This window comes from Pelophylax lessonae (genome assembly GCF_965119305.1).
Source record: "Pelophylax lessonae genome assembly, chromosome: 2".
Taxonomy (NCBI): Eukaryota; Metazoa; Chordata; class Amphibia; order Anura; family Ranidae; genus Pelophylax; species Pelophylax lessonae.
The window spans coordinates 16,904,231-16,922,189 of NC_138769.1; the positions used below are offsets into that span (position 1 = coordinate 16,904,231).

Below are 17,959 nucleotides of genomic sequence, written 5' to 3' on the forward strand. Positions count from 1 at the left end.
CTTAGTTAGTAAACGGAATAACTTTTGCGCAAACCAATCAAAATACGCTTATTGTGATTTTTTTTTACCAAACATAGGTAGCAGAAAACAAATTGGCCAAAAATGTAAAAAATTTTGATTTTTACATTTTTTTTGGGGGGGGGGGGGGGGGGAATTTCATATAAAAAAATGTTAAAAATATTTACGCTATTTTTTTGTTTATAGCGCAAAAAGTAAAAATCGCACAGGTCATCAAATACCACCAAAAGAAAGCTCTGTTTGTGGGAAAAAAAGGACGTAAATTTAGTTTGGGTACGACATCCCACGACCGCGAAATTGTCAGTTAAAGTTGCACAGTGCCAAATCGCAAAAAGTGGCCTGGACGTAAGGCAGCAAAATCCTCCGGTGGTAAAGTGGTTAAATTTATTTATTTATGTCTATGGACTTTTCACTTTATGATTATGTTTTATCAATTTATATCAATTATCAGCGCTGCACTTATTGTATATGTTTATGTATAGGTTTTATCTATTGATCTGGGTTAGCTGCTACTTGTTTTTTCAATTTTTACACTACCACTATTTATTGAGCGCAGGTTTTTTATTTGGTTTGTATAAAGCCGACACTTGGCCTTTGATAGTGCCCAAAGCCAACCGCTGTTCAACCCCTTTTTGAAGAAAAGTCAAAACCCTATAAACCAAGAACAAGCGAGGGTGCACCTCAGCGATTCACACCATGAAACGTACGATTTCCACGTACGGTGATAGATCTTCCTGGAAGTAGACTTCTTGGCCTTCAATAGCATCGGAATCACAGAATCCGAAAGACCTCTATCCTTCAATACCTGGCTTTCAACAGCCACGCCGTTAAAGCCAGCGACTGCAAAGCAGAATGGAAGATCGGCCCTTGAGACAGCAGATCTTCTCTGAGAGGAAGTCTCCAAAGAGCATTGGTGACCAACCTTACCAGGTCGGCATGCCAAGACCGGCGAGGCCAGTCTGAGTCCACCAGAATGACCGGAACCCCCTCCACTTCTATTCTGTGTATAAGCCTTGGTAGGAGTTTTAGCGGAGGAAATGCATAAATCAACCAATACTGACCCCAAGGAGCCATCAGTGCGTCTGTGGCATCGGCCAGAGGATCCCAATACCTGGCCACAAACCTCTGAACCTTCTTGAGTCGACAAGCAAACAGGTCGACATCGGGTGTCCCCCACCGGACACACAGAAGATGAAACACCTCCGGGTGTAGGGACCACTCCCCCTTATCCAACACATGAAGACTCAGGTAATCCACCTGCCAGTTCTCCACACCTGGGATGTGCACATCAGAGAGAGCTGGAACAAACTTTTCTGCTCAAGCCAGGATCTCGGCCACCTTCCGGGCCGCCAAGACACTCTTGGTGCCCCCTTGATGATTGATGTAAGCCACAGCCGTGGCATTGTGCAATTGAATCCGGACTGGACAACCCGGCAGACGAGTTGTCCAGCAACTCAGGCAAAGCTTTATCGCTCTGAGTTCCAAAATAATTATCTGAATTTTGGACTCTTCTACTGTCCAGGTCCCCTGGTCGCAGAGCTTCCCCAGCCTGATAGGCTGGCGTCCGTGGTTACCACAATCCAATACAGTGGAAGGAAGGACTTGCCCTGGTGTAGTACTAATGAGCGAAGTCATCATAGAAGAGCAGTCTTTGTGCTGTGACTCAACCGAATCATAATGTCCAAGGACTTTGGTCTTTGTTCCATTTGACAAGAATCTCCCTTTGTAAGGTTCTCATGTGGAACTGAGCAAACAGGACCACCTCAAAGGTAGACACCATCAGAACCAACCCACATGCAAGTCCTCAGAGAGGACAGATTGTTGGCTAACAACAAATGAAAAGCCCCTGCAACTTTTGCAGCTTTTCTGAGGGAAGAAACACCCTCGCTGAAGCGGAATCCAGAGTTAAACCTCGTACACACGCAACGAATTTCCGCCGACCAGTCGTCCATCTTTTGTCCAGAGTGGTGTTTTGTTGGTTGGAATGTGCTCTAGACTGCACACAAATTTTCCCACACGACAAAATTCTACTTCAGAAGTGATGTCATGTGTTGGTTTGCCTTCTTTGTGTTCCTTCTTCTCTGAGCATGCCCAGTCTTCCTCATAAGATTTTTCCCTGTCGAAATCTGTACTGACCACGAAAATCGGACGTGTTTTGACGGAGGACTTTTATAGTCTGCACACCAGAATTTTTTCGGCCGAAAAGTCGGAGTCGGTGGTCGGAAGCATCATACTAACAAGGCGAAAATCGACGGATCGGTCGGACGAAAATTCCCGGCCGAATTTCGACGCGTGTGTACGAGGCTTTAGGCTCAGATAATCCAGTCTTGAGGATGGTATCGGGGCAGATTTTGTGAAATTGATGTTCCAACCGAACTCTTGCAGAGTCTATACAGTGATTGTCAAGTCGCCCAACAGGGCCGAATGTGAGTCTGCTCTTAATATTAGATCGTCCAGGTACCCCAGTGCTGAAATCCCCCGTTGGCGCAATAATGCTAACATCGGAGTCAACACTTTGGTAAAGACCCAGGGGGCGGAGACTAGACCAAAGGGTAACGCCACAAATTGATAATGCTCTTCTCCCACAGCAAAGCGGAGAAAACGCTGGTGTCCATCCAAAATAGGGATGTGTAGATATGCGTCCTTGAAAATCTCCTTGGTGTAAAGACGCCTCCACCATTCGAATAGACTCCATTTGAAACTTCTGTACCTGTACAAAGCGGTTCAGAGCCTTGAGGTCCAGAATTGGACGTACTTTGCCTTCTTTTCTGGGCGCAGTAAACAGGTTTGAATAAAACCCCCTGAAAGCGTTCCAGAGAGGGATCCGGCACAAACACCCCTTGCGACCGCAGGTCTTGTACCGATTCTCGTAGATCCCTTACAGGTCTGGAGATAGGCGTAGATTGAATGGGAAAAAGCAGCCATTTTTAAGGTTTCCCGCACCGACACCATAAGTTCCTCCACCAGCGCGCTTTCCCGCGCGGCAGCTGACGAGGACATGACCTCCTCGCCATCAGAATGCGAAGATGCGCGCAGGTTATTCACGCCCCGGCGAGGTTTTCCACTCCTAGTGGCCTAGTGCTGGACTATAACCTGCTCACACTCGCTGGCCAGGCTAAGAGACCTTAAAGATCTAGAATATCCAGTCCGAAACCCAGCCGGCTGTTGCTTGTAGTTCTCACAGGAACTCTAACTAAAAATAAATAAAAAAAAAAAAGTTCCCAAAAATAAACAGCTAAGACCGAAGTCCCAGCAGGGAACTAGGTCCTACTTCTAAACTAGGCAGAAACAAACTGAGGGCTGTGGGGTTATGCCTGTAGGGACGGCCCCATAGGCATGGTAAAGCCTTTTTCTGCCTAGTGCCTACTCCTCTAGGGGGCAGCATAACCCAATGGTCAAAAAGAATATGGAACTGCGTCTGTCAATGAACAATAGAGAAAAAAGTATTTATAATGGGTTTTTATATCTATAAAAATGTTTTGCCTTTCATTTCTATTTTTAACTGAACGGTTTGTTTTACAAGGCGATCGTTTACAATCACTTTAATTTCTAAAGTTAAAAGGACCCCTTTAATTTACAAAAATCTTACCTCTTTCCAAAGAAACTGGTCTTCCTCTCTGAAGTTCCAGAGTTCGTTTTGGCCATACTCAGCTTACCCAGTCCAGGCCTCTCTTTGCTGAAGAAAAACAAGCATTTGCATAAGAGACAAAAGTATCCAAATAAACATATGCTAAATACATTCAATGAGACAAGAATACCCAAACCTTGGACAGCTAGTAGGCAATGCTCGAATATACTGTGTAATGCTAAATGGCCTTGGATCCTCAAGGGCGGGGCCACATCTTAGTGGTAATGCACACCGCCTGGGCAGCAGGAGCAAATACACTATTGGTGGGTGTACAAGTCACATGACCTCTGATAATCTAAGTGAATGAAAGGATTTATCCTCTAGCTGCGAAGGGAGAAAAAAAACAACTCCCCCATTTAGCTCATGTCAGATCCGACAGACCCCCTGATGCCCACCCTTCATCCCCCCGATAAGGAGTGTGACTGTCCTCTGCTCAATGCACTACAAGAATCCCACCAGATCAGTTTTAGTGGCCAACGTTTATAAAGATTTTCTGCATATTTCTACCTAAATATTTAAAGCATAACTCCACTTTTGTTGAGAAAAAAACATTTCCCTCTGGGTGATCTCTGTAAATGACAAGGATTTTAACAAACGTTGTTGCAGATTCCTAACTTTTGTTATTCTGAAGAAATCATTGTTTGTTCCTCTGTGCTAAGTGGGTCTAATGGGAGTGGTGTCGTAATTATCTATCAGCTGTGGCAGCTGCAGGGCTCTAATGAGGAAATCTGCTGGGCCTGCATCCCTTTAGACGTGTTCCTATTGGGAGTATCTCACCAAAAATGTAATTTTTGTTGCAGGGGATGCCACAAATCTGACTTGTATCTTAGTGCAGACTTCTGGGAAAATTGGTGAGCCAATCACACAAGCAGGAAATTATGTTTCTGGGGGTGTGGTCAGTATACATTTTGTGTACAGAACACCTCCAGGCAGCCATATTGCATTGCAATTTCAGAAAATTACAACAGCTGCAGATTGAAAAGGAAAGGTCATTTTTAATAACATTCAATTACAATATGATTTCTGCCGCAATTGTATACGCCATATTGTTTTTCCTTTATTTACTATTTTTTTTCCCCACGAATGTGGTGTTACCCTTTAAATTAATGTAAACCCTCCATTTCCCCAGTGAACTGACTGGCCTCAGGTGACACACAGAGATGAGACAAATCCTCCTACATAGGTTGTACCTGTTAATCTGCAGTATTCTCTTCTCTACAGCCATTCAAAGTCTAGAATTTACAAAGCTCATCTCAGCTGTCAAAAAAAAAAAAGGGGGCGGAGAGCTAAAATACAATTGGGAGACACTCAAATTTAAAAGTGTTAGGACTGCAGATAAAACAGGGTGCTGTGTCGTGGCTCTGCAGCTTACACATGCGTTTGCAAATGCGTGTCAACTAAACCCCTGTTCTTTATTTATATCGAGACAGGTCTACTTGGTTGGTGGCAGACTGGAGGGTGAGTACATCAGACTGGGGGCTGGCTGGCTTCCATGCACCTCTTTTAATCCTTTTCAATTTGTTTTTTCCGATACAGGGATGGAGACGCTGGGCATACCTGCCGGTGTCTCACTTAAGGTCCCACATAGCCCACATTGTCTAGAGAGCTAAAATACAAGCTGCAGATCTCAGTGAGGAGTTCTGAGAGCTGATTGGAGGGAAGGGACACACCCACTTCACACAGCACACAGGAACAGAGCTGAGGCTGTCAATCTCCTGGAGCTCCTCCCCTGTCACCATCTACCTCTTGGTGTCAGGAAAGCTTGTAAGAAGTGACTCATTATGTTAACAAAGCAGCATACAGAAATGACACTTAGTGCTTTGGATTGTTTTTAATGAGCTTTGCTGTTCTATCTTCATTTCTCACATACTTTGGAGTTTTCTCTTTGGAACTGCGGGACACATCCTTAAGCTATTATCATCACCACCCTATTTATCATTTACCTTTTTTGTATATTACACATATATATTAAATTTTTTAGCTCAATACGGGCTGGATGTGTCCACATATTTTTATTTATTTTTTCATTCCATGGATCACACTCCAAAGTTGGCTGCCCTCCGAATGTCCCCTTGACCTGGATGGGTTCTCCTGCCACAGCCCCGGGGGAGACGTGTGTCTGACGCCCCTTCACCCCCCTTTTTAGATGCTGGTCTCACAAGTTGAGCTGACACAAGTTGAGCTGTCTCACAAGTTGAGCTGACAATCATGTGTTTTGTTTTTTTGGAATTATTTATTATTTTTATACATTTGTCATATTTACTTCTATTCATAGACATCTTCTTGCATTACACTCCTGAAGAAGCGAACAGGGTTCTGCGAAACGCGTCAAGTTTTAGGATGTCAAGATTTTTTGTGTATTATATTTATACCAATCATGTATTTTTCTTTTTACGCATATATTACTATGTACTAGTTTATTATGAATCTACTTTACCAACTCTGAACTTTTACATGTCAGCTCTTCATTTCATATGTTCTTACCATATTCAGGAATTGTCATTTTGTACCTATGATTATGGAATATTTTTGCTGTTTTGCTTTGTTGTTTTTTCAATAAATTCATTATTATATATATTCTGTATACCAATTTTGGCAAAGTGGCCGGCCTCATTTAAAGTCCCATGACCTTTTTAATTTTATCTGTTAGGATTGAGACAATTACACACTATAGAAGGATATGCTTTGTTCATATTTTGTCTGAGGTTTACAGCCACTCTAAATGTTGATGGGAACCCCCTAAAATTGAAGTATTCTATTACTTTTAACTCGTGATCAACCGATATCGGTTTTTCATTGCCGATGCCGATATTTTGGCCATTGAATATTGGTATCGGCCGATATTTCCGTACATTGAAAAATAAATTTTATTTTTAGCCCTTGACAGGTACTGGTGTGGAGGGATCTGGGGGGTCTAAAAGACCCCAAACCCCTCCTCTGCACTTAAAAGCATTCAAAACGCCAAATTGGGCTGTTTTGAATGCTGTCATTTTTTTGAATTTCTCGCCGAGTACCCAGAAGTGATGTCATGATATCACTTCCGGGTTTTTACATGGAGACCCGATCAGAGCCGAATGCGGCTTTGATCGGGTCTTTGGCGGCCGTGCAGGCTGGTTGCCCGGGTCACCCGGGAGAGCCACAGAAGGTGGCGGGAGGGGGGACGTCCCCTCCCGCTCCTTGTAATGATAGCCGAGCAGCTTCTCAGCCGCATCGGTTGTCATTACAAGACAGCCGACTGTCGGCTATGGATGCCGATGCCGGGGAGATGCCTCTAGCTGCAGCCATCACTCCGGTACAGCACTTTCCTGAATTATCGGCAATATCAGTAAACTCAGGGGCCGATTCCGATATATCGGGGAAAGTGCATATCAGCCCTCGATATATCGGCTTTGCCAATAATCGGTCGATCCCTACTTTTTAACCCTTTCATTTTTTTTTTTTTTTGCACGTGGGCAAAAAATAAAATAAAAAATAGTGGGCTTTGATGCAGGCGATTTGCTCTCACAGTAGTCACATGATCTGGAGCCTGCCCCGTTTGCCATCCAATCAGAAGCCCTGACTGAGAGCTGTTGGTGACGGCTCAGTCAGTGTTTTGGGACTCTCAGCACACAATCTCAGGCCACCATGGACGCATATAAGTGATGGGTGGGCATTAAAGTTCACCTGTCCTGCCATCACAAATGCGTTACTCAACAAGCCAGCAAGTAAAATGCACATTTTAGGCTTGAAGATTACTTAAAACCCAAAAAACATATTTTTATTTTATATGGAGGTATAAAGGCAAAAATAATACCCCCCCCCCCCCCCCCCGCGTTACATTCAGCTGGTGGTACTGCCAAGTCAACCATGTACAATGCATTTGGGAAACGGTAGTGCGGGCTCTTCGGAGTTGAAACAGGAAAGTGACATATTGGCTCATCACCGCCTGCCAAATGCCTTTTTGAAAAGCGATCTGCTGCAGATTGCTCTTTATCAATCCACAACTTGATGTTGAGTTATTCACTTTAAAGGTCATCACAGAGGACAAGGGGGCACTCTTTACGTCCATAGCACCGGTTCTCAACTCCTGTCCTCAGGATCCACTAACAGGCCAGATTTTAGGTATCACCTTAGGGAGATGCAGACTAGAATACTGCAAACATTGAGCACCAAATTATGTCACCTATGATGTTTTTCAGTTATCTTGCAAACCTGGCCTGTTAGTGGGCCCCGAGGATAGGAGTTGAGAATCACTGGTCTAGAGGAAAAGAGATTTTGTCTCCAAATACGGAAAGGTTTCTTCGCAGTAAGAGCTGTGAAAATATGGAATAGCCTCCCTCCGGAGGTGGTGCTGGCCAGCTCACTAGATTGCTTTAATAAAGGTCTGGATTCTTTCCTAGGTGTACATAATATAACTGGGTACTAATATTTATAGGTAAGGTTGATCCAGGGTGTCATGCCTCCAGCATAAGGAAATAATTAATTCTATTGGAACTTGTAATACCAATCTTGTCCACAAGATGCCACTGTGACATAGACTGTTGTACAGTACTTTATGGTACTTCCTGTTCTCTATTGCTGGATATTAGTTCCACCCCTCCCTGAGGAGAATCTCCATTTAGATTTACCTCAGGAAGGAGCAGTCAGCGTCTGAGGTTGCTGTGGGAAGATTCCTGAACCCCCCTTTGAAGCATCGCTGGTATGCTCAGAACTGTCAGTTATATACTCAATGCATATATTGTTTGTATTTGTACACTGATTGTATGTTTATCTGTTTATTTACAGTTTCACCTCTATTCACATATCCATTCTGACTTGTAACTTGTTCATGTGACCACTATTCTATCTCTGGAATAAAGCCTTAAAGTTACAAAAGGACTGGTTATTGCAGGATTAAAGGTTTAGCTGTATGTTGAGCTGCACACGCCTGGGGCATACGTGTAGTGAGAACAGAACACAGGGAATATCCGATTGTCAAACGGGGGATCAGGAAGGAATTTGTCCGCCTGCTGTAGCAAATTGAATCATGCTTTGCTAGTGTTTTTTCGCCTTCCTCTGGATCAACTGCGGGTATAAGATTGTGTATATGGGATTGAATTTTTTTTTTTAATTGGTTGAACTAGATGGTCTTTTTCCAACCTGACCATGTAAGATGGCTAACACAAGTGTGAATGAGTCCTTACAAAATGATCCTCTTTGAAAATTCCTCAGCAAAGAGAACTCTTCCTAAGTTCGGTAACCCCTAGCATCCAATCAGAATTCAAGGTCAGCACAAAAAAAAGATTCTGATTGGTTACTATGCTGCAGGCAATTTTCTTTTCCCTTTGAATAAAGTGAGGGTTAGATTCTGTCAAATTGTTATTTTCTGTAGACGATTCCCCCAACTTCCAGAGCAGAGAAATCTCAGAAATGTGAACAAGGATAGCAAAAAAAAATAAGAAGTCTGTCTGTAGGGACTTACGTCTGTGGGGTGGACAGTCCCGCTCGGTTGCTGTCTTGAACCCGCAGGGGTTGCAGGGACTGCCGGTTGGCGGCTGAACTTCTCCTCATTGTTCCTGGTCAGAGACAGAAAACATTTGGTGGGTTATCGATTTGTAAGATGCAAACCATCCAATTATCGAACGTTCTATGTTCCAGGCAGCCGATATGTGGGGGCCCCGGATGTAGAAGAGCGCTATGTACCCCACTCATAGACTATCAATGTATATTATATGTGTCCCAGAGTCCAGCACTGCACTCACCTCCACATGGTTATTTCATGATGAAAGCTCAGTCATGTGACCTGTCAGTCATGTGACCACACCCCTTTCATAATGTGCTAGAATGTGATGCCCCCTACACATGATGTAATTGCCTTGCAGGGGATGTTTTCCCCCAAATCCACAGCTGTCACCTTAGCAACCAGCCCACATCCATCCACAGCTCTCCCCCTTAGCAACCAGCCCCCATCCTTCCACAGCTCTCCCCTTAGCAACCAGCCCCCATCCTTCCACAGCTCTTCCCTTAGCAACCAGCCCCCATCCGTCCACAGCTCTCCCCTTAGCAACCAGCCCCCATCCATCCACAGCTCTCCCCTTATCAACCAGCCCCCATCCATCCACAGCTCTCCCCTTAGCAACCAGTCCCCATCCATCCACAGCTCTCCCCTTAGCAACCAGTCCCCATCCATCCACAGCTCTCCCCTTAGCAACCAGTCCCCATCCACAGCTCTCCCTTTAGGAAACAACCCACATCCATCCACAGCTCTCCCCTTAGCAACCAGCCCCCATCCATCCACAGCTCTCCCCTTAGCAACCAGCCCCCATCCATCCACAGCTCTCCCCTTAGCAACCAGCTTCCATCCATCCACAGCTCTCCCCTTAGCAAACAGCCCCCATCCATCCACAGCTCTTCCCTTAGCAACCAGCCCCCATCCATCCACAGCTCTCCCCTTAGCAACCAGCTTCCATCCATCCACAGCTCTCCCCTTAGCAACCAGCCCCCGTCCATCCACAGCTCTCCCCTTAGCAACCAGCTTCCATCCATCCACAGCTCTCCCCTTAGCAACCAGCCCCCGTCCATCCACAGCTCTCCCCTTAGCAACCAGCCCCCATCCATCCACAGCTCTCCCCTTAGCAACCAGCTTCCATCCATCCACAGCTCTCCCCTTAGCAACCAGCACCCGTCCATCCACAGCTCTCCCCTTAGCAACCAGCCTCCATCCATCCACAGCTCTCCCCTTAGCAACCAGCCCCCATCCATCCACAGCTCTTCCCTTAGCAACCAGCCCCCATCCATCCACAGCTCTCCCCTTAGCAACCAGCTTCCATCCATCCACAGCTCTACCCTTAGCAACCATCCACAGCTCTCCCCTTAGCAACCATCCTCTATCCACAGTTCTCCGGTTAGCAACCAGCCTCCATCCGTCCATCCACAGCTCTCCCCTTAGCAACCAGCCCCCATCCATCCACAGCTCTCCCCTTAGCAACCAGCCCCCATCCATCCACAGTTATCCCCTTAGCAACCAGCCCCCATCCATCCACAGCTCTTCCCTTAGCAACCAGCCCCCATCCATCCACAGCTCTCCCCTTAGCAACCAGCCCCCATCCGTCCATAGCTCTCCCCTTAGCAACCAGCCCCCATCCATCCATAGCTCTCCCCTTAGCAACCAGTCCCCATCCATCCATAGCTTTCCCCTTAGCAAACAACCCCAATCCATAGCTCTCCCCTTAGTAAGCAGCCCACATCCATCCATGGTTCTCCCCTTAGCAACCAGTATTCATCCATCCACAGTTGTCCCCTTAGCAACCAGCCTCCATCCACAGCTCTCCACTTAGCAACCAACATCCATCCACCCACACCTCTCCCCTTAGCAAACAGCCCCCATCCATCCACAGCTCTCCCCTTAGCAACTAGTCCCCATCCATCCATAGCTCTCCCCTTAGCAACCAGTCCCCATCCATCCACAGCTCTCCCCTTAGCAACCAGCCCCCAGCCATCCATAGCTCTCCCCTTAGCAAACAACCCCAATCCATAGCTCTCCCCTTAGTAAGCAGCCCACATCCATCCATGGTTCTCCCCTTAGCAACCAGTATTTATCCATCCACAGTTGTCCCCTTAGCAAACAGCCTCCATCCACAGCTCTCCACTTAGCAACCAACATCCATCCATCCACAGCTCTCCCCTTAGCAGCCAGCCCCCATCCACTCACACCTCTCCCTTGGGCAACCAGCCCCCCCACCCCCATTTATAACTTTCACCCTAGCAACCAGCCCCCCTCCCCCATCTATAGCTTTCACCTTAGCAACCAGCCCTCATCCATTAACAGCTCTCGCCGTCATTACTAGTAAAAAAAAAAATAATAATAATAATCCATAAATATATCCCATAAATTGTAGACGCAAACCAAACAATATATGCTTATTGGGATTTTTTTTTTTAACCAAAAACGTAGCAGAATACATATTGGTCTAAATTGATGAAGAAAATTGGATTTTTGTCTTACTGTAAAATCCTTTTCTCTGATGTTCATTGACGGACACAGCTCCAGAATCTTCTTGACCATTGGGTTATACTGCCCCCTACAGGAGACTAGGCAGGAAAAAGCTTTACCAAGCCTATGGGGCAGTCCCAGGGGGTATACTCCCACTTCCTGCTATAGGCACTCAGTTTTCCTGCAAACAGTGTCAGAAGATAAGTAACCCAACTTAATAGAGGCGTGGGTGCTGTGTCCGTCAATGAACATCAGAGAAAAGGATTTTACAGTAAGACAAAAATCCAATTTTCTCTTTCGTTTGACGCACACAGTTCCAGAATCTTCTTGACCATTGGGATGTCCCAAAGCAGTGTCAAACATGAGGAGTGGGAAAAACACAGCAGAAAAAAAAATCCCAAAGGCTAAACTTAGCCAACCAGGTAACATGGAGCTCAACCAGGAACAACTGGAGCTCACCTGAAAACAATACACCTTCAAAGAGGACCAAGTCCTCTCAAACAGCGGCCTGCAAAACCTTGTGGCCAAAAGCAGGATCCGCAGATGCCAACAAATCTACTTTGTAAAATTTTGTGAAAGTGTGAACCGACGACCAAGTGGCCGCCTTGCAAACCTGCGTCACTGATGCCTGATGGCCCGAAGGCCCAGGAGGCACTAAGCGCCTGAATAGAATGCGCCTTAAACAGGGAAAGGAGGAACCTGACCCTTGATTGAATGGGCCTCCACTACCGTCTGGCTGATCCATCTGGAAATGGTTGCGGCAGACACGGCCAACCCCTTGCGAGGTCCATCCGTAAGGACAAAAAGTGAGTCTGATTTTCTAAGCGACTCGGTTCCCGCCAGGTATACCCTGATTGCCTGAACCACATAGACAATGTAAGGCAATCTCCTTAGGATGCTTAGGCTTAGGACACAGGGAAGGCAACAAAATGTCTTCATTCAGATGGAAACCAGAGACATCCTTAGGAAGGAACCACTGACAAGGGTGAAGCACCACTTTATCTCTGTGAACTACCAACTAAGGTGAACAAAAAAACAAAGCTGCCAGCTTGGAGACCCTGTGTGCAGAAGTAATCGCCACCAAGGCCACCTTCTAGGACAAGGTAAGCAGAGGAATTTTGCGAATATTTTCGAAAGGCAGTTTCTGAAGAACTGACAGTACCAAATTGAGGTCCCGCGGAGGCAACGGAGACCGGATAAGTGGAGCCAAGTGGCGAACCCCCTGAACAAAGGTGCAAACCAAAAATTTCATAGCCAAAGGACGCTTAAAGCGGTTGTATACCCGTAAAAAAAAAAAACCTGCAAGACAAAGGCATAATGAGCTAGTATGCATCGCATACTAGCTCATTATGTATTACTTACCTTAGAACGAAGCCCCGACACGGACCCGTCGGACACCGCTGCGGGCGCTGCCATGATCCCTTGGCGTCTCTTCCGGTGTTGGCGGCTCCGGCGCTGTGATTGGCCGGAGCCGCAATGACGTCACTCCCGCGCATTCGCGCGGGAGTGATTTTCCGGCAAGCTCCCGGCAAGGAAAACTGAAGGTCCCCCCGACACTTTAGAGCGCATGTGCAGCTCGCGTGAGCGGCTGCATGCACTGCAAATATCTCCTAAACTGGCACGGTTTAGGAGATATTAATTGTACCTACAGGTAAGCCTTATTATAGGCCTACCTGTAGTTAAACATGTCAAAAAGCGGGATACTACCGCTTTAAAGAAAATCACCAAGACCAAAACCTGGCCCTTGATGGTACCAAAGGCCAGGTGCTTTTCCACACTTCTTTGGAGGGATGCCAAAATTAGAGCCACCGAAAAGGAACAGGAAGAAACCCCCAGAGACTCACGCCACCCATTATACGATTTCCAGACGCAATGGTAAATCATTCTAGAGGGTCTATTATAGAATTGTTAAAAACCATCACAAATGGTACATAAGCCCCATAAAAGAAGACAGAGGCGTCAAACTAGTACTGCAATATAACAGAATAAGCAAAAACTGGTTAATATATAAATATTATCATACTACATCACAGAGGATGGACCTCATGAGGGGTGACAGGAGAAGAACTGCCGTCCGTCGGGATCCCATGATGTTATATTCAAATGGTAGGAAATGGATAATTTTAATGCTCTACATGTTTCGCTATTTTAATAGCTTCATCGGGAGCTTATAACATAATTCTGTATAGTATTGCAGTTCAGTGGGACAGTTTAATTGCCAGCAGCATAAAATTAACGAGGATGGTGTTGGGTCTATAAGCAGGATCGAGATAAGTAACAGGTGTATAGATGTTATCCTGGTAGAGGATTATATTGTGGACAGGCAAGCCTGCAAGTCTAGCCACATCTAAGAACCGCTTTCAATTCTTGTATGGCTTGGTATGAAAAAGGTAAGTAGCCATGGTAGAACGAACCACAAAACTTTTTATTGAATCAAGGGTAGATAAACTGGAGGCAGCCAAAACGATTCTGCCTAGGACGCACACTTTCCCCGGATGGGTAACCACCGCCAAGTCCTTGCCTTATCCATCCAAACATTTTTCTAGTATACTTGGGATGTGGCACTCTATTACTTTTTGTGTCTGGTTTTCATACTGTTTAGCGCTCAGAGTGCTGCTATCTGACTGCGCTCTAAGTCTTTAATCTTTCTAGAGGTAGATTTTCTAGCCTTCAACAGCGTGGAAAACACAGAGTCAGACAACCCCCTATCCTTCAGCACCTGGCTTTTAACAGCCAAGCCGTCAAAGCCAGCAACTGTGAAGCAGGATGGAAGATCGGCTCTTGGGCCAACAGGTCTTCCCTGAGAGGGAGTCGCCAAGGGACATCGGCGACCAGCCGTACCAGATCAGCGTACCAAAACTGGCAAGGCCAGTCTCGGGCCACAAAGATGACCGGAATACCTTCTACCTCGATCCTTTGCAGAAGTTTGAGAGGGGGGAAAAACAAATATCAGAAGGTACTGGCCCTAAGGAGCCAACAGTGCGCACGTGGCGTCAGCAAGAGGATCCAAACACCTTGCCACGAATGTCTGCACCTTTCTGTTGAGACGAAAGGGCCAACAGGTCCACTTTGGGAGTTCCCCCATTGGAGACGCAGCTGATGAAACACCTTCGGGTGAAGTGACCATTCTCCTTGGTCCAAGGCCTGTCAATTGAGGTAATCCGCCTGCCAATTTTCCACCCCTGGACCATGCACAGCAGGGAGAGCTGGAACCAAACATTCCACCCACTTTAGAATGTCAGCTACTTCCCGAGCCGCTAGGACACTTTTTGCTCCCCCTTGGTGATTGACATATGCCACGGCCGTGTCATTGTCCGATTGAATCCGTACCCAACACCCCTGAAGACGAACCGTCCAATGGGCCAGACAAAGTCTGATCTCCCGAAGTTCCTGTACATTGATTGGTAGCTTGGACTCCTCCCCCTTAGAATGCCGGCTACTTCCCGAGCCGCTAGGACACTTTTTGTTCCCCCTTGGTGATTGACATATGCCACGGCCGTGCCATTGTCCAATTGAATCCGTACCCGACAACCCTGAAGATGAACCGTCCAATGGGCCAGACAAAGTCTGATCGCCCGAAGTTCCAGTACATTGATTGGTAGCTTGTACTCCTCCACCTTAGAATGTCGGCTACTTACCGAGCCACTAGGACACTTTTTGTTCCCTCTTGGTGATTGACATATGCCACGGCCATGGCCGTTTTGCAAAAAATGGCCTGGTCATGGGGGGGGGGGGGGTAAATCTTCCGGAACTGAAGCGGTTAGCCACTTTCCATCCAGGCCAATTTTGACACTTACATGTAAAAATCTACTTTTTTTTGCTAGAATATTCGTTAGAACCCCCCAAACATTATTATTATTGATTTATTTTAAGCAGAGGCCCTATAGGAATAAAATGGTGGTTGTTGCAATTTTTTTATGTCACATGCTATTTGCACAGTGCACTTTAAAAAAAAACAAACAAAACAATTTCATAATATAAAAAAAGCAGTAAAGTTAGCCCAAGTTTTTGTATAATGTGAAAGATGATGTTACCGAGCAAAAAGATACCCAACAAGCCACACTTTCCAATTACGCACGCTTGTGGAATGGCAGCAACCTTCGCTATTTAAAGTTCTCCATAGGTGACGCTTTAAATGCCTTTACAGGTTACCAGTGTAGAATTACAGAGGAGGACTGGTGCTAAAATCATTGCTCTCACTGTAACGATTGCGGTGATATCTCACATGTGTGGTGCGATCGCTGTTAACATATACATGCGGGAGTAACGTATGCGTTCACATTAGCGCGTAACCACGATGGGTGGGTGGGGGGGGGGCGGTGTCCTGCAATCCAGAACGCCAGGGCGTGGACCGAGCCTAATATATCCTTCTGTCTTCTGTGCCCAGCACCCTTACCACCCCCACTATCCTCTGCCCAGCACCCTTACCACCCCCACTATCGGTTGCTGCGCACTCTGACCTTTCTAAAGGCTCCATTCATACCTCAGCGGATCCATTTACTGGAGTTTTTCTGGAATTTTTTTAAGCATTTTCACACCGTCACCACCCCTCCACACCCACCCCCGGTCGCTGTGCACTCTGACCTTTCTTGGGCTCCATTCACACCTTAGTGCAGCATTTTTTTTGCGTTTTTGCAGCATTTACAATCAGTTTTTAGGCTCTGTTTACACCATGGTGTTCCAGATCACAGGCGATATCACAGTGATTCTGCATTGCTGCAAGTAACTCCCATTACTCTCAATGGCACCCCAATTGCAGCGCAATTTTGCTGCGATTGTCGGTAAAATTGCGCAAACAAAATTGCGGGAGGCCTGTCGCCCAAATTCTTTTGGACAACAGCCATCCTGCGATTCTGCTTGCACAATTTTACCACCATTCATCGAGCAACAATAGCGCCATGATTGGGGTGCCATTAAAAATGTAACGCATTGCACGCGCATTCCGTGTTTTGCAGCAATTCAGAATCGCAGCAATTCCACCGGTGACCTGGAGTGCCATGGTGTGAACGGAGCCTCATAGGTCCTGCCCCCTCCTGTGCCCAGCACCGTCACCACCCCTCCACACCCTCCCCCAGTTGCTGCGCACTCTGACTTTTCTTAGGCTCAATTCACACCTCAGCACAGATTTTTTTTTTTGGCGTTTTCGCAGCTTTTTCCAAGCGGTTTTCAGGCTCTGTTCACACCATGGCGTTTCGGAATTGCAGGCGATATTGCAATGATTCTGCATTGCCCCAAGTAACCCCCCATTACTCTCAATGGCACCCCAATCGCAGTGCGATTTTGCTGCAAATGTTGGTAAAATTGTGTAAACAAAATTGCAGGACGCCTGTAGCCCAAAAAAAGAACTTATTTTGGGCAACAACTGTCCCGTGATTCTGCTTGCACAATTTTACCGCCATTCGTCGAGCAACAATAACGCCATGATTGGGGTGCCATTAAAAATGTAACGGGGATCGCAAGCGCATTCCGTGTTTTGCAGCAATTCAGAATCGCAGCGATTCCACCCATGACCTGGAGTGCCATGATGTGAATGGAGCCTCATAGGTCCTTCCCCCCTCCTGTGCCCAGCACCATCACCACACCCTCCCCTGGTTGCTGCGCACTCTGACCTTTCTTAGGCTCCATTCACACCTCAGCGCAGCGTTTTAATGGCGTTTTTTGGGCATTTTTGCAGCTTTTTACACGCGGTTTTCAGGCTCTTAACGCAACGTTTTTTTTATTTCACCATTTTAGTGATTTTCAGGCTCAGTTCACACCATGGCGTCCTGGATCGACGTGATTCTACATTACCCCTAAAACGCGGAACGCGCTTTACTATCCCTCTTACTTATAACCGCTCCCCAATCGCGGTGCGATTTTGCTGCAGTTGTCACCCCGGCGAAACGCAGTAAAAAATCCCACAAACAGAATTGCGGGACTCCTGTCGCCCCCAAAAAAACACGAACTTCTATCGGGCGACAGGCACGCCGCCATTTTGTTGGCATGATTTTACTGCGATTCGTCAGGCGACAATCGCGCCAGGAATTGGGGTGCCATTAAAAATAACAGGGATCGCAAGCGCGGTGACTCCGCCCAACGCAACGAAGTAGAAAATCGCTCAGGTGTGAACAGGGGGCCTAAACCTCTCTGCCCCTCCCCCTAGCACACTCCCCTCCCCCAGTCAGAGGCAATATGCAGGAAAACAATGGCGTCACCCCTAGCAACAGTGTAAGGAGGATGTGGGGGAGGTGTGCTGTAATAACCCCCCCGGGCCCACATGAATGTTTACAGTGAGTCTGGGGCCCCGGGCCCCGCCACACACTCACCGGGCGGCTTTCACGCTCCTCGCAGCGGTCTGATAATTTAAACTCGGCGCCAGTGCG

General features: G+C 46.6%; 1 protein-coding gene across 1 annotated transcript in view; it reads right to left on the reverse strand.

The window, feature by feature from the left end:
- Nucleotides 1-9,176, reverse strand: part of LOC309545961 (kinetochore protein NDC80 homolog) — a 52,236-nt gene extending 43,060 nt beyond the window's left edge. Inside the window, exons 1-2 of the mRNA XM_082245417.1 lie at nt 9,087-9,176; nt 3,608-3,694 (exon numbers count right to left, since the gene is read on the reverse strand). Of these exons, the coding sequence (XP_082101543.1) occupies nt 3,608-3,694; nt 9,087-9,175 (176 nt within the window). The 5' untranslated portion in view covers nt 9,176. The remainder of the gene's footprint in view (nt 1-3,607; nt 3,695-9,086) is intronic.
- Nucleotides 9,177-17,959: the final 8,783 nt, after the last annotated feature.